The following is a 26532-nucleotide window of genomic DNA, read 5'->3' as shown; positions in this document are numbered from 1 at the left end:
AATGGCTTGATCCCTGTCCTGGAACTCAAATGATGGCAAGGCAGACATACAACAACAGAACCTCTGAAATGACTGCTCAGTTCATCCTTCGTTCGCTTGCACACAACGAAAGTGAAGCGCCTTTTCTTCTGGCTGCAATGAATCAGGCTGGCTTTACCTTGGCACAGAGCTCGGCCCTCCCTTCCGCTGTACTTGAAGGGAAGTTAGAACAATATCCCTTTCGCTGAAAGGCTTTGTCCCTGTCCCTGAAGGGAGGCTGAGACTACAGAGCACATGTTCTTCACTTGCCTGGACTACAAAGCAGCCCGTATGGAGATCATCACCCCACTGATAAAAAACAAACAAACAAAAACCTCACAGTTCAAAAAAGAACAGACTTGAGTTTCTTCTTCCTGATATTGACCCCAAGATCACTTACCAAGTAGTCAGCTTTTGTATGGCGATACTCAAGTATTGGAAATGCTATGGGAAATAGATACTAGATATCAAATTGTCTTTTAATGTCAAATGTTTCTACAAAGTATCTGGAATTTTGGAAATTTGTAAAGATATATTTCTTTTCTGTATGGCTGGTCTAAAGACTGGAAGAATAAACTGCCTGATTGACTGAACCAGACTGGCAAAGAAGCAATCCGTCCATGTTTTCTCTGGTTCGCCAGTGGTTAGCCACAGGAAGCAAAGCCTCTTTCTCTAAATATAACACAGCAGTTGAGCGGACTGATGCCGTGGTAATGGATCACTATCTCCTCCACAACCACTATCTGTGGCCACGGAGGAGGCAGAGACTTTTGGAACACTCCAGGCAAAGACCAAGCAGGGATTCAGAGGGTGCAGATGGCATTCCCTCTCTCCTTTGCCAGCAAGCGGCTTATCAGGCTCACCAATTTCTTTCAGCTGTCTGCTTTCACACAGCTGAAGCAAAGGAAAATTCACTTCCACATCTTCTTACAAGTTGAGAACAGATTTTCACAGGTCAGCAATTCTGTCTATGAACAAAGCTCCATGGTTTCAGGCCTGAAGCTGCAAGATCTGAGGCCTGATGCTGCAACTGAACCATGCTCCTCTCTGGTTATGGTCTGAAAAACAGACCCACAAATCTACACTTGTGCCTGCCTGTTCTCTAGCACCTCTGCTTTTAAAAAAAGCTGCAAACAACTGCTGCTACAACAGTCACTTTCTTGGAAGGACAGAATCCTCACCAGTTACGACCCCTCTTATTTGGAAAGTCAAGTGAAGAAAAGGGGGCTGGACCTGATGATTTATATAGTGTCCCTTCTAGCTCTGCAGTTCCAAGATGATGATGATGATTTGTTTATTTATTTTCAACTTGCAGTCATCAGCACTTACATGTTTCATAATAAAACCAGAACAGCTGCTCAATTCTAGTTGGAAAACAATCATACAAATGTTGCTTTACTTCAAGAAGTTCAGCACAGCGAGTCTAAAAGCAGTTTCTCTTTGCCAGCCTGCTCTTTCTGCCTGCACAAAAATAACCAACTACCTGCGTCACCTGACCCTGACAACTACTCAGGTTGGGTGGGTAATTAGTTTACTACATCAGACAAATAAAACATGTATATTGCTACCTTAGAGGACCTCTAGCGCTGACAGTCCCTCTAAGGCAAAACATGCTGTTACTCAGAAATGACAGACACAGTGCCATGAGAACATTTCACACATGGGGGCGAAGGAAGTCTGAGCAAGTGCCAGATGTTCCCTGTTTTTACTTCTCCTCATCCATACCTTCCGCCGCCCCCACCCGATCTAATTATGGACACTCACATAGGCAAGCAAGCTCTTCGGTACAGATCTCTTTAGCTGATCAGAAGAAGCAGGCATACATTTGGATGTGCATCCAAATATGCAACCACACTCAGGTGGGTTTGTTCTACTAGACTGATTTCACTGGAAAGTATGAATATAACAATGAGAGGTGGAAGATTTATTCCACCGAAAGCAATCCATTATGACAAGTCACTAACACTGAGATGTACCCCTACTCCTAACTTAACCAGGGATAGCTTTGCTCAGAGGTCTCTTTTTTCCCCCTTGCAGAGAGCTCCCTAGGTGGTTCCATAGAAATGGTTCTCAAGGACAGACAGGACAAATCTTTTGCTCCAATAGGCAAATGCCTTACATGACATGTCAGGATGAAACTGAAGCGACCGCAGCAACCGCTTTCAGGAGACAAAAGAGCAAGCAGCCAGGGACTGCTCCTGCATTTTCTAAGGACAAGAGCTCTGGGGAGCAGGGGGTTCTTCCCACTGCCCTTTCCCATGCAGTGAAGGTGAGAACTGGTGCCCGGTTTGGCAAGAGGCGGTGAAGAAAGGAAAGTGGCTCAGTTGTTATCTCCCTCTCAAGGCAGCTTTACCACTCCGCCACCCTTTACACTTTAAGAAGGCACTAGGCTGCAGACCCATGCCCTTTCCTTCCTCTCAACCAAAAGCTGAAGTGGAACAAACAGATGGCTTGTAGCCTTTCAACATAACTTTTAACTCCAACCACTGCATTCTGCTCTCTGCGGCAGACATGTGCAGCCCTTGTCTTTTACTGATATTTGGGAGGAGGACAGGTTGGCTTAGAAAGCCCAGGGTTTTTTGTTTTGCTATTTGCCTTCTAGGCAAAAAGAGAAAATTATTCCTTTAGTAGAAGAGTCGACTCCAATGCCCTTCCTGTGTCTGCTTTGACACCCAATCTGTTAAAATTTGTGACCAATATATGAGATTTAAAAAAACAGCTCTACAAGGCAAGAAAATTTCACACAGTGCTTCTGTTGTCAGGAAGTAGCATGTGGATGCCCATCAACACTACCTTGTGCATTACTCAAAATCTTTACATGTATTTCCTGTAACATATTTTAAACTCTAAGCTGTTTTAGAGAGCCATCCATTTTGGTTTGGATTTATATAATCCAGTCTGTGCTTTGCATCAGAATGAGCTATACACCTTCTAGATCACTGGTTCTTAACCTTGGGTTACTCAGGAGTTTTGGACTGCAACTCCCAGAAGCCTTCACCACCAGCTGTGCTGACTGGGGTTTCTGGGAGTTGCAGTTCAAAAGCATCTGAGTAACAAAGGTTAAGAACCACTGTTCTAGATGCACTGACTGAAAAAATGGGAAAAACAAATGATACTTCTGCCTAAAAGATTCCTTGTACAATTCTGCAAAGGGAGGGAGGGAAGGAAGGAATGAAGGAAGGAACTTCTGCCAAGCTACCCTTAATTTTAAGACAAAGCCTATCAGTGCCATTCCTCCACTGAAGTAGATAAATGCGTTCTTGGGATTTGAATGAGCAAGGTAAACATTCTAAAAGGATATAAGAAAATGAACCCCTCTAATACATAGGTTACCTGATGTTGTTGGTCCCTTATAATGAGCTAGAATTCACTTTGGGTTTTCTCTTCATTCCCCACGTTTCTCCTTCTTTACTGCAATCGGTATTCACTTTATAGTGGTGGTCCCCAACCTTGGGTCTTCAGATGTTCTTGAACCTCAGCTCCCAGATATCCTGGACAGCAGTGGTGGTGGTGAAGGCTTCTGGGAGTTGTAGTCCAAGAACCTCTGGAGGCTCAAGGTTGGGGACCACTGCTTTATAGAACAGAAATTCTCTAACTTCTTGTAGGAAGCTTTGTTCAAAGAGCAGAAAAGGTCTGAATGCATGACCACGCACCAGAACTTACCAGAGGACATCTCACCCACCAACTGATTTCCTGTCTGAGAACTTGGAGTGTTTGGGATCCCCATGGCTCCATGCTGCAAGGAGCCCAATGGAGACTCTCCCAAGATTCCTGGTTTCTGCAAATAAATAAAACAAATATTTTTTAAAACATTAACAGGTTTCAACAACTAAAATGCAAGCTAATACTTGGTGTGCTAAGCAAACCAAACAAAACCCAGGTATGAGCCCACTATAAGCAGCTATTCTCAAGCCATTACAATGAACGTGCTGGGGGAGAGGGGAACTGATCTGATCAGCATAAGGCACTAACCCACAAGTTATCAACTACAACCACACTGCAGAAGTGACCAAAATGCTCTAAGAAATACAGAAAAACTGGGTCTTCTTGGCAAGCTAAGTTCAGGGACAGAATATACATCCCCACTTTACCTTCTGTGAGTAGAGCTAGCCTGTGTGGTATTGAGCAAGCTGCACAGTCGCAGGATGCCCCCCGAAAAAGGGAATGGTAAACCACTTCTGAGTATTCTCCACCTGGGAAACCCAGGAAAAGGGTCACTATGTCATAACTGACTTGATGACATATGATAATGATGAGTTAAGGCTTTACAGTTAGACGGGAGAAGAGGGGGAGAGAAGTGCCCCAATAGCTTTCAGATCATCTGAAGATGTGACCATACCTTTCAAGGGAGTAGCCTAGGAAGAGTTTAGCCAACACAAAAGGCCCCCAAACACCACAACACAAACAGGATACCACAGCACAAACTGTTAGTTAAAGCTCTAGCACACACCTATGTTCCCCACTCCTATGAAGGGATGAACTGCAGCTGCTATAAATTCTTTCATGGAAATGTTAGCATTTTAACACCAACCCTGAAAACATCTAGTAAGGAAAGCCCTGGCTGACACCATTTCCTCTCCAGGCCTGTTACGACAGAAGTTATTTCTACCTGAGAATTAGCTGAAAATTGTGAAGCTTTGACTAGATCATGCACAAGATAGATTTTGCTCCTCAACTGCACATGAACAGTAGCACAACATTCAAGGCTAGCTAATTTTAATATACAGTGGTGCCTCACATGATGTTAATTCGTTCCGCGAAAATCGCTGTAAAACGAAAACGTCATGCGATTTTTAAAAGCCCATAGAAATGCATTAAAACCCGATTAATGCATTCCTAGAGGCTTCAAACTCACCGTCCAGCGAAGATCCTCCATACCGCGACCATTTTCGCTGTCCGTGCAGCGAGGAATCCTTCCCAGAAAACAGCGGGCGGCTTTTTTTTTTAAACCCGGCAGCCATTTTGAAACCACCGATCAGCTGTGCGAAAATCATTGCTTTGCGATGATCGGTTACCGAAAGAGGGGACCGATCATCCCAAAGCAAAATTCCCCCATAGGGAACATTGTTTTGCGATCGCAAAAACATCGACGTAAAGCGATTTCATCGTCAAATGGAGCGCTCGTAATGTGAGGCACCACTGTATTCCATCCCAACCACTGCACATTTTAACAGTCATTTGCTCCAAACAATCTTCATCTATAGCTGGAGATGATGAAAAAGAGCAAAGGGCTAGAAAGTGAGATCTTAAAAATGAGGGCGGTGAGCACAAAAGAGTAAAGCCAGGTAAGCAGTGATTCCAGGACAGTTTACTAAGGAAGGAATAGCAGTCTAACTGTATAGGAGGGACAAGTGTCCAGGGAAACATCAGGAGGAAGTCTGCCCTGGACAAATCCAATAGGCTTGGATCAACCCTATAGGATACAATATTTCCAGGAGTGTTTTGTAAAATGGAACTGGCTTTCTTCAATGTTGTGATACTGATGGTAATTCTCATAATCGGTCTTGCTGTCAAATGGCTCTTTAACAAAAGAGTGCTAGATTTTTTAAAACAACAACCTCAGATAATTGAATCTGGAGTAAAGGATCAAAATATTGGCAAAGTGGTCCACTTCACTGTGCAGAATTTGAGACAGTATGTCCTTGTAAATGACACACAATCACACGACTCTGTCTGGAATTGGAAGATGGTCCAATCCAGCCTTCACAAGAAGCAGCAGCACCAGAAGGGGACACACAGGAATGGAAATGAACCCAAGATAATGATGATGCAGCTCCCCATCAATCAGTACTCTCCTTTCACCTTTAAGTCTGTTTGGCCCTTGTGCCTGAATCTTAATAAAAGCTGCTACTATGTACTGGCCAAGTACCTTAAGCCAACCCCACACATTAAAACCCCAGTGTGCCCTATGAAATTATACAGTTTAAAGTTTTAAACAGTTCTAAAACCATGGAGTTGTACTAAAGAGCATAACCATCACACCAAGACAGGAATATAGCTGATGGTTACTGCAGTGCATCCTTCATATAGCATACATACAAGACAAACCCACACATAAGCAGCAGGATTTCCAAACATAGGCCAGGCCTATCACTCACATGGAATATGGCCTGGTTTTCTTTGTTCTGCAGGAGTTGGCTCCAGACCTGGTTTTGGACTAAGAGCAAGTTTCCAAGAAATGCCTTCTGGAGCAGAAAGCAAAGAGAGACCAGAAAGAAGGTCACTAAAAGCTGAGAGGGTTTTTTTTTTTAATTTAAAGAAGATATAGGAGAGCAGGAGACAACTTCAGACTCTTGTTGTACATAAATGCAAGCTCTCCAAGGATATTTCTACCACCCTAAAAGTTATGGAATCTCCTGAAGCACAGTGGACTCTTGTATTGCAGGAACAGGGAATTGTCGGCAACAGCTGCTGAACTTTTTGGCCACTCAGCACTGCAATTGTATACAAAGAGGCTGTAGCAAACAATTAAAGAACATGTGCAACAGAACTACGTTGACTAAAGGCTGGAAGGAATTAAGCCAGCAATGGGAAGTTTAAAGCTCAAACCCAGGAGCAATGACATTCATACAGTATATAGTCCAAATCTAGTCATTTTCAATAGCAAATGTGCTCCTGAAGAGCTGGGACATGCATCTCTAAGGGGCAGAGAGGCGATATAGTGTCTGGCAGATTTTTGAGCAGGAAAGGGAGAAGACAGGTAATACTGAGAAGATCAGAAGCACCAAGATACATTTACAACAACCTATCCCTTGGTAAGGTAAAGAATTTCTTCCCTACTGTCCCATGGCTATGGAGGATAATTACCTGCTGTGCTTGTGTTTGATTCTGGAGTGCTATCTGAAGCAGAGCTGCAGACAAGGCTGGATTGGTTAGGAGAGGCACTGATGGTGGGGCTCCCAGTATTCCTGAAAAGACATCAAGATGCAGAGTTTCTTTTAACTCTTCCTATTTGGACGAAAAACCCTCTAAGGCAGTGGTCCCCAACCTTGGGCCTCCAGATGTTCTTGGACTTCAACTCCCAGAAATCCTGGCCAGCAGAGGTGGTGGTGAAGGCTTCTAGGAGTTGTAGCCCAAGAACATCTGGAGGGCCAAGGTTGGGGACGACTGCTCTAAGGCAGTGGTTCCCAACCTTGGGTGACCCCGGTGTTCTTGTACTGCAGTTCCCAGAAGCCATCACCATTAGCTGTACTAGCAAGGATTTCTAGGTGCTGCAGTCCCAGAACACCTGGGTTACCCAAGGATGGGAACCACTGCTCTAAGGCAATCTACGAAATACTACAACACGGGAAGCAAGACACAAAGAACAGCCCGGATTGTGTAAATCTCAGTCTTTATAGGTGTCAAAGTATCTTCTTCAGTTTAGTTTTTAATGTTTCAGGCTACGGTATTTTCATCTTATCTCACTTGACTACACTTGACTGTAAGGTAAAGTTTTCATGCTGCATTGAGTTAAGAGCTAAAATTAGCATTAATTAAATATGCCAGATTCAGACCTCTGTAGAACTATGAGAAATATATATTACTGGTATAGAAGGTATCAGCTCATCCATTTTATATCCAGCACAAACATTTGTGAAAAATGTGAGCCATTCACAAACTGAGGAAAATTTCCTTCACAAATGAACGTATATCATAATCAGCTCTGAAGAGTTAGCATCTTTTGATTTTTTTTTCCAAAACGTGGTCTCCTGGATGGTATCCAAAAGCAGAGACCACAAGGTCTAGCTTACAAGTATGAACCACCCCTGCTCTACTGCAGCTCTAGATGTCAGCAGCTACACACCAAGCCATTAACAGCTGCCTCTGCATTCAGGGAATCCCCAGGCTAAATGGAACCACAGTAAAGAAGGAAAGCTGCAAAAGGTCAGGCAGCTCGAGTCCAACAGGACCTTTCAGATATACCCTCTAGTTACCTTGCTTTCCTCCAATGGCTCCATGAAGAAGGGGGTTGAGCAAGAGCTGGATTGATGTAGGATTCCCTAAACTGTTCAGAATCTGAAGAAGATTGGGTTCAGGCAGCAGCCCTTTCCCACGGTTAAGTGCCTGTAAAACAAATAATAACACCATCAAAAGGTATCTGGGTTCTCTGGCAGTGAAACAACCTGTATCAAAATCATGGTGCATATAATGCAGGAAGGGAATATGTATAGTCAGGATTCCAGCTTACAGGTTTCTGCAAATCACACAACACTGCAGTAACAAGAGCATTAGGCAGGCCATGGCAAGGAAAAACTTCTGGTTTCTGTAAGCTGCATTTTATCTTGATTTAAAGGCTGCTGCCCAATGGGGGGAGGGGATCTAATCAAGTTCCACTTAAAGATTCTGTCACTATACTGTATGTGTCAAGATACAGGTCAAAAGGAGCAGATATTGCTCCAGGAAAGGGGCTCCCAGGAAGCAAGGAACCACTGGGTGAGACCCTAAGCAGCACTCAACTATTCTAACCCAGAATACAAGCCTTTGAAAGATACTGACATGGCATGAGGACAGATAAATGAACAAGGAACTGGCGAAGGAGCCCTTTCAACCCAGGAACAGTTAAAGAGGCATTACTGTAAGCTGAGCCTTACTGTTGCTTGGGCAGCAACGAGAGCAGCTAGCATGCTTCGTCCGGGAGGGCCTGGGGCACAAAAGGAGACTCTGATATGGTTCCCAGCAAGTGGCAAGCCATTGGTGGCCTGCTGGACCATCTCCGCTATCTCAGCTGACTCGTACTCCAAGACTGCGAAGCCCTTCAGTTGTCCATCCTGACCATATGCCAACTATGCAAAAGGAAAGAAGAAAGGTTGTAAGAAGTTGGTGTAGCACAAAAGGAGAAGAGGGGGGTTGTTTCATACGCTTCGGAGCAATCAAAGCCATTGGTTCTCTTCCATGCTTCAGTGTCAGCAAAGAATTCCCCAAATTTCCCAGGATACATAGCAGCCATCAACATTGCCAGATACCTACAATGATTTTACTGCCCCATTTTAGATCAAATTTATAATTCATTTTTCATTCATAAAGATTTCTCACCCTTTATCTATAGAAATGTCTAAAGAAAAACAGCCTCGGGAACCAGACAGCACACAGGTCACATAGTTCCCACCTCTGTTTGTGCCAGAAGTAAACTCCAGTCAGGACTATGAACACTGATTAATAAAACCTTACTGTGGAAATAAATGATCAAAGCAATGTTTTCTTCCAGGTGGAAAAAGCTTTTGGTTTTTAAATCTTAGCAAAAGAAAACACCACTTTTCTAAAATCTCTCCTTCAATAACACCACCTGGCATTTTAGTCACAGCAAACCATACCTGCTTACAACTCAAGAAAGGGAAGTAATCCAACCTTTTGCTGCTTCACAGACATCCTGGCAAATGGTTTCTAAGGGCAGTCACAGTCTTGCAGTGAGCCCTTCATTTCTGGTTGCCAAATGCTATGCTGAGCACATAAAGTAAATGGTAAGCTCGCTTCCTTGTTGCCTATGTGCTCACCTGACAGAACGTTGGGGGACAGATGGCAGAGAAAGTCTCCCTCAGTTCTTCGACATCAGTGTAATTGTGGGGCAGTTTATCTACACACAAGCATTTTGAATGAATGAGGTCTAAGGTCAACTGGTTGACATCTGTCCAGTGAACATAGAGAGTCCGTGTTCCCAGCTGTTTGCCCAACAGATCTGATTTTGCTCTGGCTGCAGAATCCTTTTTCATGTACTCCACAAAGCCATAGCCTTTGGAGTGTCCTGTTTTCTCACTGTACACCAAAAAGCAGCGCTCCAGGTTCCCAAAAGGTCGAACTAGGTCCTCAAATTGCTGCTGTGTATAAAGCTGGGGCAGATTGGCAATACACAGGAGGGCATCCGTAGGTTGTAGCTGCACTGTGATCTCCTTGTCTCGCAGCTTGCTCAAGTGGAATTTCTTAATAGCTGATTCAGCCTGTTCCCCATTCAGTAAGGTGACAAAAGCTGCAAGGAAGGAAGGGATGTAAAGACTTTTGACAAGAAACAGAATCACAAATATATTTGCAACACTGTCTACAGATTCTGAACAAAACATTTGGTTAAATTTCCACCTGGCCATGAGTAGGTGATGGTTAATCTTGAGCCAGTCAGTATCTCTTATCATAACCAATTCTACAGGACAACTGTGAGAGTAAAAATGGGAAGGAACACTATATATGCCAGAGTGCTCCTTAAAATAAAGCAGGATGAAAATGTATTAGAAATAAATATAATACACTGTGGAACCCAGCAGGAAGTTCATGTAGTGTAGCATTCTATCTATAGCAGCACCCAAACCAGAAATGTACTCAGTACACTCTAAGCTCAGCATGATGGAGACAGCCATTCTCTAGTTATCGATAACACTCAGTACTTAAAGACACAATATGGTTAACCAAACTGGCTTTTGATAGCCAGGGATAAAAATCTATCAATGCATTCTTTTTATGTATGGCGAGAGGCTACAAATTCAATAAAAATAAAATTAAATACATGTATTCCGTCTGAAATAAATTTGCCATCTTCCACTACAAGCTTGATGACCTTTCTTTTTAGTCCTGAATAGAGTAATTCTGTGGATTCGCACATGTCCATCCACAGTTACCTTTATTTTTCTCTTTTTCATTTGTTCATAACCTACCCCACCTTTCCTCCATGATGAACACAAGGCAGTGTCCATGAGATTCCCAAGAACTGTTGCACCCAGATGCTGATATGCTTAGGTTCAGCATGGCTGTAGCATCATGTGCCTTTGATCTGCCATCTTCCTCACTGTAGGTCTAAGACTGTAAACTCTTGAGAGTAGGAACTTGTCTTTTCTTATTACTCCACAAATCCTCATGCACACCATTGGCACTATAGAGATCACTTTTTAATTTACTACAGTGGTGCCTCGCTAGACGATGATAATCCGTTCCACTGAAATCGGTGTTTAGCGAAATCATTGTCTAGCAGAAAGCATTTCCCCATTGGAATGCATTGAAACCTGTTTAATGCGTTCCAATGGGGAAGAATCGTTGTTGTCTGGCCAAGATCGGCCATAAGAAAGCCGCTTTGCAAACCGCCAATTAGCTGTTTAAATAATGTCTTGTGAAGCTTAGGTCCCGAAAACACCTGTTTGCGAGTGCAGAGGGAGCTGTCAAAATCGTCATCTAGCGAAAATCGGTTTGCGAAGCAGGGACTAAACACTGTCCAGCGAAATTCCCCCATAGGAATCACTGTTTTGCGAATCACTATAGCGATCACAAAAAGCCAATGTCTAGCGAAAAAACTGTCATGTGGGGTAACTGTCTAGCGAGGCACCACTGTATCAGTCTAAATACCAATCACTGGAAGGGTTTCATCATCCGGTTTCCTCCAAAATGAAAGCAGTCCTTTATCTGTATTCATGAGGTTTAAAAGGTAGGCTCAGTCAGTTGGAGAACCTGGCTGCAGAGCTATGGGTCAGGAGTCTGATTTTCTACTATGCCTCCTAGGAGAGAACCAGACTGTTTAGTCTTGGATACGCTACACAGTCCTAGAGTGCCACCAGAAGAAGCAATTGGTAAACTGCTTCTGAGCATTCCATATCTAGAAGATGCTGCTAAGAGCTTCTGAAAGTTGCAGTCAACTTGAGGACAGATGATTACATTATTAATTGACCCTTAAGAAGACCTCTTTTCTTAAATCCTCATTGCTAAATTCTTAGGAGACTTTTGTCAAAAGACTGTTGAAAATGTTTTTATGATACTTTTTGGTTCAAGTATCTATTGAAGCTCTTATGCCTACTCCACTGTTGGATTTTAAATGCACTTTTCATGATATGATGATCAGCTACCTGACTGATAAACTTATAAATTATGAACTAGAATAGACCATTAATTTTCAGCTGGGAGTTTCTAAGACTAGTCACTGATCTCTATATTTGCATGCAGAATGTTTTTCATGACATTTTAGATAAATATTTAGTTTTCCTGCTTGTCAACAGCTCTCAGATTTGTCACCCAGTGGGAAGACTAGCCTTGAAACAGGTATTTCACACCAACCATGAATTTTTTCCAGAAATCATTTTGGCGTGATTTCATTTCCAACTCAAGGAACACTCACTTACAGACATGGCTACAAACATTTCAAAGAAAGAAACACTTTCTTCATACTGTAATAAATACGGGTTTTAGGGCAATGGTTTTAATGTTTTTTTAACATTTTAATTTTGTGTTGTTTGATTTTAAATTGTTTTAAGTATCTTAGGTTTTAAAATCATTTTATACAGTTTTGTAACCCACTCTGAGGTCCTGTGATATAGAGTGAGATATAAATGTTTAAATAAATAAATAAACGCTCCACCACCTTATCCACATACTGAAATCCTCGCAGCTCTTTCAAGCTTGCTTTCCACTACAAAAATAGTATTTCCTTCTCTATTCAGTTGGTCCAAAGACCCATTCTGGGGTTAGTCTGAAGGCACACAATACACCCTCCTTGCTGATGCTAAGTAGGTCTGGGGCTGGTCAGTGCCTGGATGGGAGGCGGATGGGAATTCCATGTATGTCATTTTAAGTTCCATGATGGAACATAGGCAACATATTAGTATACAAAATAAATTTAAAAACTGGAATCATACCAACGCTTCCAAGATCCTTCTGACAACTCTATACGCAAGGCATACAGCTCTCACACAGAATCCTATTTTCAAAGGATTCTGCCTCCAATGTGTCCAGTTTTCAGTTTTGTAATGAGTGGCTACTTCCTTACATTTTAGAAAGCCATTCTGGAGCAATTCTCAGTTATTGATAAAAAAAATCAAGCAGCTTAAAAGTTGCCTATTAGAAGGCAGAAAATGTGCCCTTCAGAAAAGAGTTTCCCTTCAGAACACAGTGTGGGGTGTAATGTGGCTCTCCAAGTACTTTCCCAAATGTTTTAAAATATCCCCTTGTGCTCTTTGGGTGGGCAACTGTGCCCTAAGGCCCCCTCACCTTCCCCTTAACTCTCTACTTAAAATGTTTTTTGTTACTAGAAGGTACAAAGGAGCTTCTTCTGTACTCCCCCTCAATTTTCCTAAGGAAAAATCGAGTGCGCAGTTGTAGGAGTGGTCCTCCAAGGTGCAAGAATGGATGTGTGCAGGTCCCAGAACTTTCACCTGTGGAACGGCTTCTGAAGATGAAGCGCACCTGACCTTCCTCTTGATCAACACACTGTCCATAGTCTAGACCCCAAAGAGCATTGACCAGCCAAGCAGAACAATCTTACACAGCATTGCATGCATTCATGCTTTCCTTGTGCTGAGTGAACTGATGTATGTATGTGTTACGTCAACTTGATTTCATATATTTAGACAACCAGCGTTTATAGTGCCTTCCACATTCAGTGATACAGTATCATGCAGAGTTGCAGAATGCCTTAACTTCTGCCATGACCTCCATTTCTGGGCAGGCCAAGTACAGCACAATTGGCAACGTCCTTTTGAGAAATGAAAAATAATTGCTTTGAAACACCCTATAATCAGTATTTCCTACAAAGGCAGCCAAATCTTTGTGGTGATTTTCTACAAAAAGCTACTGTATTTATTTATTCATTTATTTATTAAGGATGGGACAAGTATTTTGCCAAACTATATAATGCATGGCATGCAGATGATTCTGCATTAGAGCAACCAACTTTCATGCAGGCCAGAAGCTCTTCCTGTTCAGCAAAATTTATTAACATATATGGATACTGATTTGTTTAAGTAATGCAGTAAATACAGTTAGGGATATTCAGCAATGAACAGGAATGGCCAATGGCTTTGTTTCTGCCACAAAGACTGTCACTTCCATGTGGCACATACAAAACGCCACAGCGCTTTCACCCCTTGGCTCCTAATTTTCCAACCGAAGTCACTAGCCACCTCAAATAGGGTCCAGTGTGCACACTGGAGAAAGATCACACACAGGACAGTAAGAGCAAACACTCTATGGCTAACACGAACCCACCAGCATGAGCAAGCCGAAAATGCCCCTTCAGCGAATCACCATGAGGATATCAACCCATCTTGAAACTGAAATGCCACTAAGTTTTATGGATTACTTCAGGCTGAGGAGTGGTCTGTTCAGCTGGTTTCAGCAGACTGCTTTCTACCCATCAAGCATTAAAATAAACAGAGCCCACCCATATGACAACAAGTAACTCTGTAAACCAAGTTTACTCACCAGTCCCCTTGTATTTGTCCACAAAACAGTATTTAAGTTCGTAGTCGCTCAGCAGATCATGAACTTCCTGCATAAAGTCAACAGAAGAAATCAAGCCAATGCAAAATGGTGATATATATATATTTTTCTACCAAAAAAAAAAAAAAAACTTCCAGCACAATTTCTACCTTCATCACTCTAGTTCACAACCTGACCAAAGGACAAAAATCCTGCAAGAATTGGTCAAGCCCACACTGGCAAACAAATACCTCCTTTATAATGAAAATATAACATGTACCCACAACAATTCCAAGAAAGCATAACTAATGCTTTGAACATTTCCATCTTCTGGAATTTTTACCTGTAGATCAAACTTGCATGCTTGAACAAACACTGACTGAACATGCCACATCCTATTGAGTTGTTACAGACCTGACTTGAACAACTCCCTGTTCCTGAACAGAAGATTAAAAATTGGGCAGTGTTCAGGTTAATAGAATTTACAAAGCTCAGCAGAAAACTAGCCTTGTTCTTAAGAGCCCCCCTACTGGATTCAAGTGTATACATAATACTATGATCACTCCATTTCCCCTCAACATTAAAATCATCATGCTGACATGCAAACGGACTCTGGGAATTTGAAAGCCAAAGGCATGTGCAACTTCAGAAGTCTTAACAAGTATGGAATACTTTAAAGTAATATAACACATAGCATGTGTAATTTTGCAAGTTCTAACAACCACGGAATACTTTCACACACAGCTTAAGAAATTTATAACCTCCCAAATCAGAAATGGAAGAAAGCTAATTTCCTTCTTGTTTCACTAGGGAAGGGAGTTAGCATTGCCACCAAGCATCCAAATAAATTGCATGCAGGAACTCCAACCAAATGCCCAAGGTATATCTGTTAATGTGTCATGAAGTTGGAACAGACTTATTACAGAGGCATAGAATGTAAAGGTCTGCTAACCTCTACTGTAGACCCGGAGTGATATAAGCAACAGTATACCTGCAAATTTTTCTAAGACCAGAAACAGCCAGCATATGCCAATTGAGAGAGATGGACAAGGAAGCCCTGAGTATCTCATTCAGTACAGTGTAGACCAAATGAGTGGGGAATAGAAAAAGAAGTAAGAGATACTTGTTCAAAAAGTAAAGCTTTGTTCCCATAAAAACACAGTAACATAATCAAAAATGGCAAAATAACTGACAAGTGTGTTAATCTACAGAAACCTGAGGTTTCTTGTTTCCTCGCCAGAGTGGTTAGCTGGCTGCACAGGGAGACAGTGAACAGCCAGCGGGGCAACTTCCACAATTGGTGTGACAAAAATGACACTGGTCCCATGTGCATTATGGTGAGTGGACCTGCTAGTTTGGGGGATAGGGTCCAGTTTTCCCAGGCACCTATGGCAATGATATTCATACAGTATTTGTATTTCCAGGGATATGAATATTCCATGTCTAATTACCATACCAATACATGCACTACTGTTATTACGCACTTCTTATCCAGGTAGGGTTGCAGCTGGGCAGTCAACCGAAGTTGGCAGAAGGCACTCATCACAGCTGACATTTGAGCCTCAATACAAAGCTTTGGATCTAGGAGTAAACACCCCCAGCTGCAAAACTGATGTTTCAGGGGAAGTATAACTGCATTTAAGGCAGGTAGTTCTCCTTTTAACCAGTCCAACATCTCTACCAACAGCATGATCTTGCTCTTGTCTGGATTCATTTTAATCTGTTAGCCCTCATCCTGTCCACAACCAAAGCCAACAAGTGCTCAAGGACCTGAACATCATCCTCTGCAGATGATGCATAGGAGAAATAGAGATGTGTCATCAGCACACTGGGGGCAAGTATTTTAACTCACCATTTAAATCTCAGTTCAGAAAAAAATTTCATGATGGTGTTCTTCTCTACATTCTCTGCTACATTTTAAAAACATATTTCCTTTTGATTGCTATATCTTTAAAACATATTTTCACAATGCATTTCACAAGAGAAATTAAGTTTACACTATGTATAGAGGAACAAAAGCCAGGATTACTACTCTAAAAGAATCAGTCAAAAAACAAACAAAAAGCAGTTCTTGATTTAAAGCTTCCAAGAGTTTCCAACATGGTCAGGAAAGGGGGGGGGTCAAAAAAATAATTATAATCAGAGTTGGAAAATCATTTTCCAACAGTAATCTTTATAAATCTGTGCATTACTTAAAAATAAATACTTCTAGAAACCTGTCTAGAAAATTCTATGTAACAAATGTGACTCTTTTGCCTTCCAAAAAGAATCACTCACACTGCTTTATAAGATAACAAAAGCCATTAAAAAATAATCAGCCATCAAGGTCAAAACATCAAACACAAAAGGAATAAAGGGCTAACTATCAATCATTCAATAATATTACACAACAACAAAGTCAGTTATGTCTAAAAGACAAGTATTCAGTTGCCAACAGCAGAACATTTTGCTGCACTTCTCTCTTACCACATAAACAACTGCACCTGTATACCTGCAGGAGCACTTTTACTGCAAGTTAACTATTTCATTTTCTCCTACTCTACAGTAAAAGCATACTCTGTGAAGAGAAAGAGGCCCATCTACAATACCTTCCCCAGATGCATTATATTATACTATTCTTGAGAACTGTAAATCACAAGCCATGAAGTCAGTGGGAATGTACCACAGCATTTTAAACTGATGCAGACTGCTCTCAAGCCAACCTGAATATGTTTTGCTCTTTGAACAGGAACAACAAATATACCGCTTCCTCCTCCTAATCAAGGCCTATCACACACCTACACTCCGCCAAGGTATCTGGGCACATCAGACAGAAAATTGCGAACACATTCCCCACCTTTGGCAGTCAAAATACAACACAAACTAATTAAACAGCTGACAACCTATTGCCCTGATCTAACATGCAACCTGCTGCTTGAAGATTGCTCTTGCCAACAGCAGGGCCAGCCCAGATTTCACTTGACTTTCAAGATTCAGAGGAAATGACATTGTTTATTAAGACCTGCATATATTCAACCTTGTAGACAGCATAGTTACCATGGAAGACTCTTATTTATCAAATGGAAAAGGGTTACAACAAGGATAGGCAACGTTGGTAAGATCTTCAACCTGCACTTATCACAGGGTACAGACCAGGTTCAAAAATAGCCAAAATGGCCCAAAACTGAAAGAAAAGCAAAACTAGAAACCACTTCTGTCTTTAATTTAGAGGAGTTTCTATAGGCTGTGGAATGCAAAAGATTGTATGGCTAGAGTGTCCAGAAGCTAACAACAACTATTTTTTCTCAAAAATATTTTTTCAGCACAGGAAGTTTTTATGGGGACTCTAAGGAGATCTCAAAAAGCTTCTTGAAAAATTCTTGTACACAAATCTTGCTACATATCAAGAAAATATCCACCACACCACACCACACCACACCATCTATCTACCTATCTACCTATCTACCTATCTACCTATCTACCTATCTACCTACCTACCTACCTACCTACCTACCTACCTACCTACCGGGATATCTAAAAGAAAACATTTAAAAGATAAAAACAGTAAATATATAAATATTAAAGAAAAATTAAACCGTATTTAAAATGGTAAAAAAATCAATACCAAACCACATTTAAAATGACAGAGAACAACAATCCATTAGGTGTTAGGCTCTATTTCAAAATAAGTTTCTTTTGATGAAAACAAGACTCTTCAATTGCTACAGGACCCCTTACATAACAAGAGTAAGAAGGAATGAAGCCTCCTTTCAAAAAGGGCATTGCAATCTTCATTTAGTCCATGAATTACAGGATCAGCCCAGAACTCTTAAGAAACAAGGCCTATATGCCATAGACTTCTTTCTGATGATCAACGGCAGTTCTGCTTTTAGCATGTTTTGCTGTTGCTGGAGGCACCACTTTCCCTTACTACTCAAAACAACTTTCACGACAAGTGATGAAAAGATTTATTGACTCCTAACATACATCACACCCTCCCCAACGAGGTAAACATTTTTTTTTTCAGATCAAGGAGTCAAACTTGCTCAAGGTCATGCAGCAGCAGGCCAGCTGGCCCCACTCCATGTTTGGCCATGAGATCAAATGCCTCAAAAGGAAGCCTTGTGCATAAACGGGACAAGCACAATCATCTTCTGAAATCGGCCTCCCAAGTGCTGCTGGAAACATGCCAACTGCAGTTTTCTCCTTCAGTAGGAATCTATCTAAGGCTTGGAGAGAGGTATTATCTATGTGCTTGAAATGGTATATATACCGTATTAATTAAAGACAATTGTAGAAGTCTGCCTGTAGCACAGCATTTTACCAAGGAGACACAAGAGATTGGAAATTAAGTGGAAATGACTATCTTTGTGCCTGAGTGAGCATTCTGCACAGCAATTCCTATTTGTTTTTAACTTTTGCTGAGGGAAGGAGTTGTGAGTTTTGGGCAGGCAAGACACATGGAGCCTTAGGCAGTAAAGCCCCAGCAGTGCATCTATTAGAAGTAAGCTCCATCCCGTCAGGCAGTACTTTAGTGACACCCTTGGGCAAAGATCCTGGAGGAGAAGCTCCCAAATTTTTCTTCACACCCTTTCCCCCTATTTATATTCCTCCTCACCTTCTTAGCTTTCCATTTCTGCTTTATTATTAGTGTGTTGCTGATATAGGCAGGGACTAGCGGAATAGTGACCCCATGGACCAGAGCACACCAGGCCCTCCTGTCTTCCACTGTCTTCCACTCCGGGAGGCAGTGGAAGACAGGAGGGCCTGGCGTGCTCTGGTCCATGGGATCATGAAGAGTCAGACACAACTAAACGACTAAACAACAACAAAGCGGAATAGTGGTTACCCTGCTAATTAGACCCCATCGTCCTACATAAATTGTTTCAATATTTATATTTTAATTAGCTTGAATGAATTTCATTGTTTTATTTTGAATTGATTTTGATTTTAATAAATATCTAATCAGATATTTTAGTCATTTAAATGGTTAATTTTAATTAATTAAGACGAAGGCAGCTTGAATATTAATCTCATAGTTGCTCCTATACGCTTCTATTACTTATTAAACAAGATAAGGGCCCTTGATTTTCAAAAATAGCTCTTTAGTGCTTGCTTAATAATTTAAGCTGTTTTCATCACCCTGCTTGTACTGGTCTCTACCATTTAGATCATTTATCCCAGCCTGAATGCATTGGTTCCTGTTGTCTATTTATTTAGGCTATTTGTTCATTATATTATATATCAGATTAGGCTAAATCTGCCCCGTCAGTCATTAGTTCCTATATAATATATTATATTGCACGTGTGTTCATGCAACAGCATAAATCACAGCAGAGAACTGGTAGTAATTATTGAATTATTAATCATTATCATCTTGGTATCTATCGGAACATATCAAATTAGTAAACACATTATAAATTTTAAACTTGTATAGTCTTGGGGGGGGGAATTGAAGATAAAATGAGCAAAAAAAGAGGCTGTCTTTTTGAAAGAGCTGACTTACTATCAAGTAAACAAAGTAAAACAGACACTACACTTGATCTTAGCCAAAAGGCCAAGAAGCAATGGGGCGAGGTCTGCCGCCGTAGAAGACGGCAGCTTGAAAGACTAGTTCAGCTCTAAGCCTGCCTGTTATAAACTAATGAATTAGATCAAGCAGATGTCCTCCAGCTATTGGCTCCACAAATTTTTTAGTTGTCAAAACGTTGTAAAAGATCTAGTAGAAAATGTATTCCTTTGGATCCCAATTAACATTATTTATGGGTAATCCAAAAAAAAATGTAAATCTTTTTTACAGTTAGAAACAGTTCATTATAGTTTTAGACTGTTCCAGAATTTCATATTTTTACCCTATCACCATATAGCAATTCAATGGATACAAAATGGTGTATTAGGAAACATTTGAGTTTTCTCCTAAACTACCATCCTAGAGATACTTACAGTGGTGCCTCGCTTAGCGAGTGCACCGTATAGCGATGTTTCCGTATAGCGATCCCTTTTTCGGGATCGCTATATGGAAACATACCCGATCTTCGCAATGGGGAAAACCCGCATTGCGAAGATCGGGTATTGCGGCGGCCATTTTGGAGCCGCCGAACAGCTGTTCGGCGGCTCCAAAATGGCCGCCGGAAGCCTGGAAATGGCTGCCGGCAGCAGTTTTCACGCCCTGCCCTCGCTTAGCGAGGGCGCGAAAATGGCTGCCGGCAAGGGGAATCCTCGCTGAACGGGTAAGTAAGCAAGGTATTGGAACGCATTAAACTAAGTTTAATGCGTTTCAATACATTTTCCCTACCCGTTTAGCGACGATTCCGCATAGCGAGGGTTAATCCGGAACGGATTAATCTCGCTATGCAGGGCACCACTGTATTTGAAATATTTTAAGAGGCTCTCAGGGAATCTGAGAGAAAATTGTGTTAATTTAATATTTTATTCTGCCAAAATCCCTGGGGAAATATTAGCAAACACAGAGTGGCTAAAATCTTTCAATATCTTTACCAAGAGATGCTTTAAAAACATACCAACAGGACTGTGGCAGAATGCCCATGTCCCACCTGTCAATCATGTGGAGCTCTAGAGCTGGAGCCTATGGGAGGACAGGAGGGCGGAGTCAGGAGAGAGAGAGAGAGACAGTTGGGAGTCTGAGAGAGAAGGAGAGAGGAGGTTTTGAAGGTTTATGAGAGAGATTGGAAAGTTGGTGTAGTTGCTTGATGTGTTAAAGAATAGCTAAAGGATAGAAGTATAATAAAATAGATAGTCATCAGATCTTATTCCAGTGATTGACGTGAAGGAATACAAAGAAAGAAACATGTTTAATATCCCAGTTTAATGAATGCAACATAATAAAACATCTATGAACCTACTTGTGTGATTCAACCACCAAATAATAAATACAGTAATCAGTTATATTTGACAACACGTGTCTATGCAACATTATTGGTAAAGTGTGGATAAAGATCCACTGGTGGCAGCAGGTGAAAGGAGAAATAAGCAAGTTGTGTCCAAAGGCGGACTTGGGTTTGAAGAGAAAAACTAGGGACACTGGTGGTGGTGGGGGTACAAAAGTAGGACCTTTACTCGACTTCCGTTCCCTGAGGTTAAAAACCAAACAAAATTTAAAAGGTTTCCTTTAGGAATACTTTATTTATGTCCTCCCAACTAAGTATAATCAAATGATTCAGAACTAGTTAATCATAGGGGAAACTACTGATGAGTTCAGATTGAACTTCCCATCCGCACTTCTTCTGGAAGGCGATTTCAACATCAGAATTGGCAATAGCAACAGATGGATGCCTTTTCATGGCCTTTATGGACCCGAAGGGGGGTGTTTGATTCAATTAACTGTGATAAGCTATGGCAGAAATTAGAGAACTCTACAGTCAATAAACACTTGTTAGAGCTGATTCAAAAGCTATATATTGGTTGCATAGGTCAAGTCCACTGCAGCTTAAAGGGAGAAACAACAGGCCCATTTGAATTAAACAAAGGACTACGGCAGGGGTTTTTAGCTTTTCCTTTGTTGTTTAATTTTTTTTCTCAATGATATCGCCCTCTACTTTGATTACTGGTGTCATCAACCACATTTAGCCCTATGGAGTACAGCAATTCTTCTTTTTTGCAGATGATGCAGCACTTTTGTCCTGGTCTAGAATTGATCTCAAAGAATCTTTGAAGGCATTCTTTAATTATTGTAAACTAAATAACCTACACTAGAGATAAACTATCAGAAATAAAAGATTTTAGTTTTCTGTAAGAAAAATCACTCATGTTAATCTAGCTGGCCATTAGGTGGGAAAGCACTTAAAGCACTCCCCTTACTAGAAGTCCTGGTTCAATTAATCCTTGGTTCAGAAAGCTAGAGAGTGTGAAAGAGGATCAAGGTAAGAAAGCAGGTTCACCAAACAGATCTTGCTAGTATCCAGATGAGAGCTCAATAAGTACGTTCTCCCTTCTTTCGTTTCCATATTCTCAAGTTAGTCCCATCATATTTGTTCCATCTAACTATAATATTCCATAGTACTGCAAGCCCTTTTTAGATGCAAGACTGAACACTGTCCCTTCTAGGGAAATACAAGGAAAATTGTCAGGACAGCTTTATTCTGAGAGAGTTTGACCACATGACAGTGCTAGGCTGGATATTTTTTCCACATATTCTGTGTTTTTTTATGCAACCATGAGAGATTTTATTAAACCTTGATTTGATTCATTGGAAATACTCTTTTCTGAAGACCATGTCCTGTCACAATTAGAAGCTAACAATCATTTTTTTTCTCTGTAGCAATTGCTAAACTTGTTGCTGTTATCCAGTCCTCCAAGATAATAGCTTCATACTATTTAAATATTCTGGGGTTTTGCTGCGTAAGAGTTTTTCATGAGTTCCTAAGGGAGTTCCATAGTTCTTTCTGATTAGACAGTTTGCATCATTACTGGGTACAAAAAATAAATCCAAGTCTTACAATGAAAAGGAAATTAGAACAAGCTGTTTATACAGCAGAACATCTGGTGACTTTATACTACACGCTACTTTAAAGAAATTTTGTTTACTTCTTTCGAAGTTTCAGTGCAGCTGAAATGTACAATTATGGCATACTAACAGACAATATTAGATCCACTACCTATGTCATCAGTTCTTCCTGCAAAGCAATTGCAATAAGGGCTCAAATTTTTACATTTGTTCAGTATGGCTCCGACTTCCAATTTAAGTTCAAAGCAGTGACTGAAGCTATTCAGGTTTCACTCTGATCTTTGCCACTAGTCAGCTGTATAAATGACTGGACACTTTCTGAGCTTTCACAAGTGCTATTGGTGACTTATCTGAGCAAGCCCAGACAATGTCCGAACTGTGCATGCAATAGACTATTGTGTGAGTTGAAGGAATAAAAAGGATTTTGCCTCAAGCATTTAATATATTTGAACTAGCCAGTTCACATAAGGAAAATCTGAATAGCCATACTGTGATACTAAACAACACAGGTGATCAACAGCATTTTGTTCCTAACACTATGTATTGTGTACACACTTTTCTGTGGTGTATGCTTCTTCTTGGTACATGAAGTTGGAACTTAGAAAAAAAGATATTAGAACATCGGGAAAGACAGAGAAACAGTAAAATGAGATATTTTCTAGACATAATTGATGGAGAGAAAATTCACACACAGCATTGGTAAAAGCCAACAAAATTTGAAACAGCAGATTTCTAAAGTCTGCATGGTCACTTTCCTCGTCCTTTCAGCCACAGATCTTTGCCACTTAGTGAAACTTTACTTTTTACCATGCAAATCTTCTGTAGAATACAATGTAAAAACTCAGCATGTACAACAGGAGCATTTGCATCATTCCTATTCATTGAATGATTTATTGACAACAAGAAGCCAAAATCGTTACTTCAAATGGATTTTGTCTCAAGGTAACACCCTGTGTAAAAAGAAGAGAATCTAAACAACCTCTACAAAGTATGCAAATTGAATCTGCATGTTTGCATATTCACTTATTTTGTATCTAGCCCAAAATTTCATTCATGATGATCTATAGTTCCTGGTTTAACTTACTGTTCCCCGAAATTTAAAGCTGACATATGCATATTCATACATCAACATTCACATAACACAAGAGTCTTGACCAGTAACATTCTCAAAGTTAATTGAGCGACATGCTTTCCCCCTTTCAACATTCTCTTTCTTAAATAAACACCTGGGAATTCAGATCCTTATTGTTTCATTTCTCAAGCAACTGGTACAGGGAGAAAACTATACTGTCAGCACTCAGTTCACTGTCTTGGTTGCATTCCAGCCTTAGCAACTTCTATTACCTGCCATCTGATTGGGCCATGACCATTCATCTAATTTTCACATATCCTCTCCTGTTAGTTGGTGGTGTTGTCAAGTTGCTTTCTACCTTATGGCAACCATAACAGGGTTTTCTAGGTATGTGAGATGTTCAAAACATGATTTACTCCTGCCATTCCAAGTGATTTTTTATGGCTGAATGGAGATCTGAACTCAAGAGCTCTTGAGTTCTAGTCCAACACTACCCACAACACAGCACTGGCTCGCTCAAATTTTCTTCCCGCTCTCTCCTTTATGATTTGTCTTGTCTTTCCTCACACTAATGTTTCTTTTTCAGGCACACAACTGAAATTGTAGAATCCTTATATCAGCCAAATATATATAGTATATGATATCAGCTTAAATCTCACTTTGGACACGAGTTGTCACAACAGCCTAGAAAAGTCTTATGGGGCCGTACCCAACAGCTGTTTTCAGTTCAAATTCCAGCTGCCTAGCTTGTCCCTTATCAAGTAACATTTCTAAAAGCAACTTCCTTTCTCTGCAGCACAAAGAGCCCACTAACTCTCCTCAAACCATGGAAGTCTCTGGTTATACATCAAACTAAAATAGCCAGTTCACATGCATGCATGTGACGTTACATAGTTAACAGTACTGTATTGTGAAAAACTAATATAAATGGACTTTGTCAGGAGGTTAGGGGTAAGTTTGTTGCCATGGTGAATACATAACTCAACGTAGTTGCAATATGACAGGTAATTTAAAAGAGATAAGGCTGGGTGCTCACTCAAAGCCAGCACAAATGCCAAGTGGCAAAAAAACAGCAATTCACTACTGAATTTGCAACATACTTCAGCGTGTACTTAACTACTGCACCTGCACCAAGAGCCCAGGCTGATAAGCTTTCTCACTGAATAAAAAATGGAGAGAAAAGAACAATCCACCATGCTTTGACTGCATCCATCGTTGGTCATACAGGTAAAATGGATACAAACCCAGATCTCTCACTCAACTTTTAACTAGGGATCCTATTGGCTTGCAAAGATCTTCAGTCACTACCCAGTAACTAGCTGCATGTTCTTCAGATGGGAGGTCAACATCCACAAGCACATGACAACTTCGCCCACCTGAAGTGCGAATTGTGCACAATGGAACAAATACCAAAACATTATCCTTCCCTCTTCCTTTCTCTAATTTAGAGAATATCATGTTATTACATAATAAAGATTTGCATTTGATCTTTGCATCATGGATACTCTGTAAGATTTTTCCTCAGAAAGCACTAGCTCTGGCTTTCTGGGCTTTTCCTGTTACAGGATTCTACACCTTCCCACATCTCCCCCACCAAATCACCAAGTAATTGAAGGTTCCATTGCACACCTCAAAGTTTCCATAATCCTTAATCAGGGGTGGGGAAGCTGTGTCCTGTCATATATTCTTGAATGAAACTCCCATACTTCCACAATATTAATCAGACTTGCCAGGACTGTGGGTATTTGAGTTGCAGAGAAACTGAATGGCTTTTTCAGGCCTGCCCTAGGCCATCCTTATATCTGGGATAAAAGATTTTCTTTGAGAGATGCAAGCCAAAAATGGCCTTTGTGTCAAGCACTATTCTCTTATCAATGGCACATAACACTGGCCTGCCTTATAAGGCTGTTAAAATAATGAAAATTTGGTGTCCCAAAAAGTATTCAGAAGCAAAAGCTAGGGCAAATACTGTACCCAGAGTGTTCTCTGATGTGCATTTTACAGTCAGTGGTCTTCAACCAGCACCACGAGCTTTATGTTTCTGAACATAATTCTGGGTACTTCCCTGCCCTGCCTCCTTGGCTGATCACCCCCTCAAACAAGGAGGCAGGACAGGGAAACCCATGCTTCTGCTGGGGACTGGTCAAACAGAAGAAGAGGAGGAGGAGAGGAGCATACTCCAACTGGTGAGTGGGTCATTGGCCAGGGAGGCAGGGGAAGGAAGGTATGTGCCTATCTTTAGTGTGTTTATAGTTAGAAAGGCCTGATGATGTTGACAAGGTACTTGCATGCTGTAAAGCTACTACTTCAGCCTTAGATCCTTGCCCACCATGGCTACTGAAATCTGCCAAGGACACTAGGGTAGAATGGGCCTCCCATGTAATCAGTGCCTTCCCTCAGTAAAGCCATGTACCTTCCTGTTGAAAAGAAACTATAATAAGGCCCATTCTTAAGGTAACAGAAATCAGCTACCTGTTCCACACACTTGTCTCAATCAATTTTGCTAAAAGTGGCCACATTGAGAAGCCAGAAAGGTGGCCCCCAGTCTCTGCAACAGGTTACTAGCAGACAAACAACAGGTTTCTGCCCTCCTTATGTTCAGGAAATTGTTGAAATCAGAACTATTCAAAGCTGCTTTCAACAACTGAGTCTCCTGAATGCTCTTAATATTAATATTTTTTAAAAATTTTCGTTCTCTCAATTCTTTTTATCACCATATTGTCCTATGTATTGTTCTGTGGAGTCTGTAGAGTTTTTAAACTTAAACTTGCAAACCACCCAGAGTAATACATACATTAACAACGTAGTATCTAAATCAAATCAATCAATAAACATGGCAAGTCATACCATCCCTGTT

At 40.9% G+C, this 26532-nt stretch overlaps 1 protein-coding gene and 1 pseudogene across 4 annotated transcripts in view; both read right to left on the bottom strand.

Annotated features, from left to right (window-relative positions):
- The window catches only part of RAVER1 (ribonucleoprotein, PTB binding 1), a 51086-nt gene that overhangs the window by 23215 nt on the left and 1339 nt on the right, over positions 1-26532 (bottom strand). For 2 of the 4 annotated variants that reach the window (XM_020798713.3, XM_072991541.2), the window contains exons 2-8: positions 14164-14230; positions 9492-9961; positions 8592-8783; positions 7935-8064; positions 6826-6926; positions 6117-6203; positions 3682-3796 (exon numbers count right to left, since the gene is read on the bottom strand). In XM_020798713.3, coding sequence (XP_020654372.3) covers positions 3682-3796; positions 6117-6203; positions 6826-6926; positions 7935-8064; positions 8592-8783; positions 9492-9961; positions 14164-14230 — 1162 coding nt within the window. The remainder of the gene's footprint in view (positions 1-3681; positions 3797-6116; positions 6204-6825; positions 6927-7934; positions 8065-8591; positions 8784-9491; positions 9962-14163; positions 14231-26532) is intronic. The other 2 variants (XM_072991542.2, XM_072991543.2) reach the window with 2 other exon arrangements.
- LOC140705251 (U2 spliceosomal RNA) lies at positions 19586-19708 on the bottom strand (annotated as a pseudogene).

The sequence above is a fragment of the Pogona vitticeps genome, chromosome 2, assembly GCF_051106095.1.
Source record: "Pogona vitticeps strain Pit_001003342236 chromosome 2, PviZW2.1, whole genome shotgun sequence".
Lineage (NCBI taxonomy): Eukaryota > Metazoa > Chordata > Lepidosauria > Squamata > Agamidae > Pogona > Pogona vitticeps.
The sequence above is the reverse complement of the archived record's forward strand: the minus strand, read 5'-3'. Positions and strand labels throughout refer to the sequence as shown.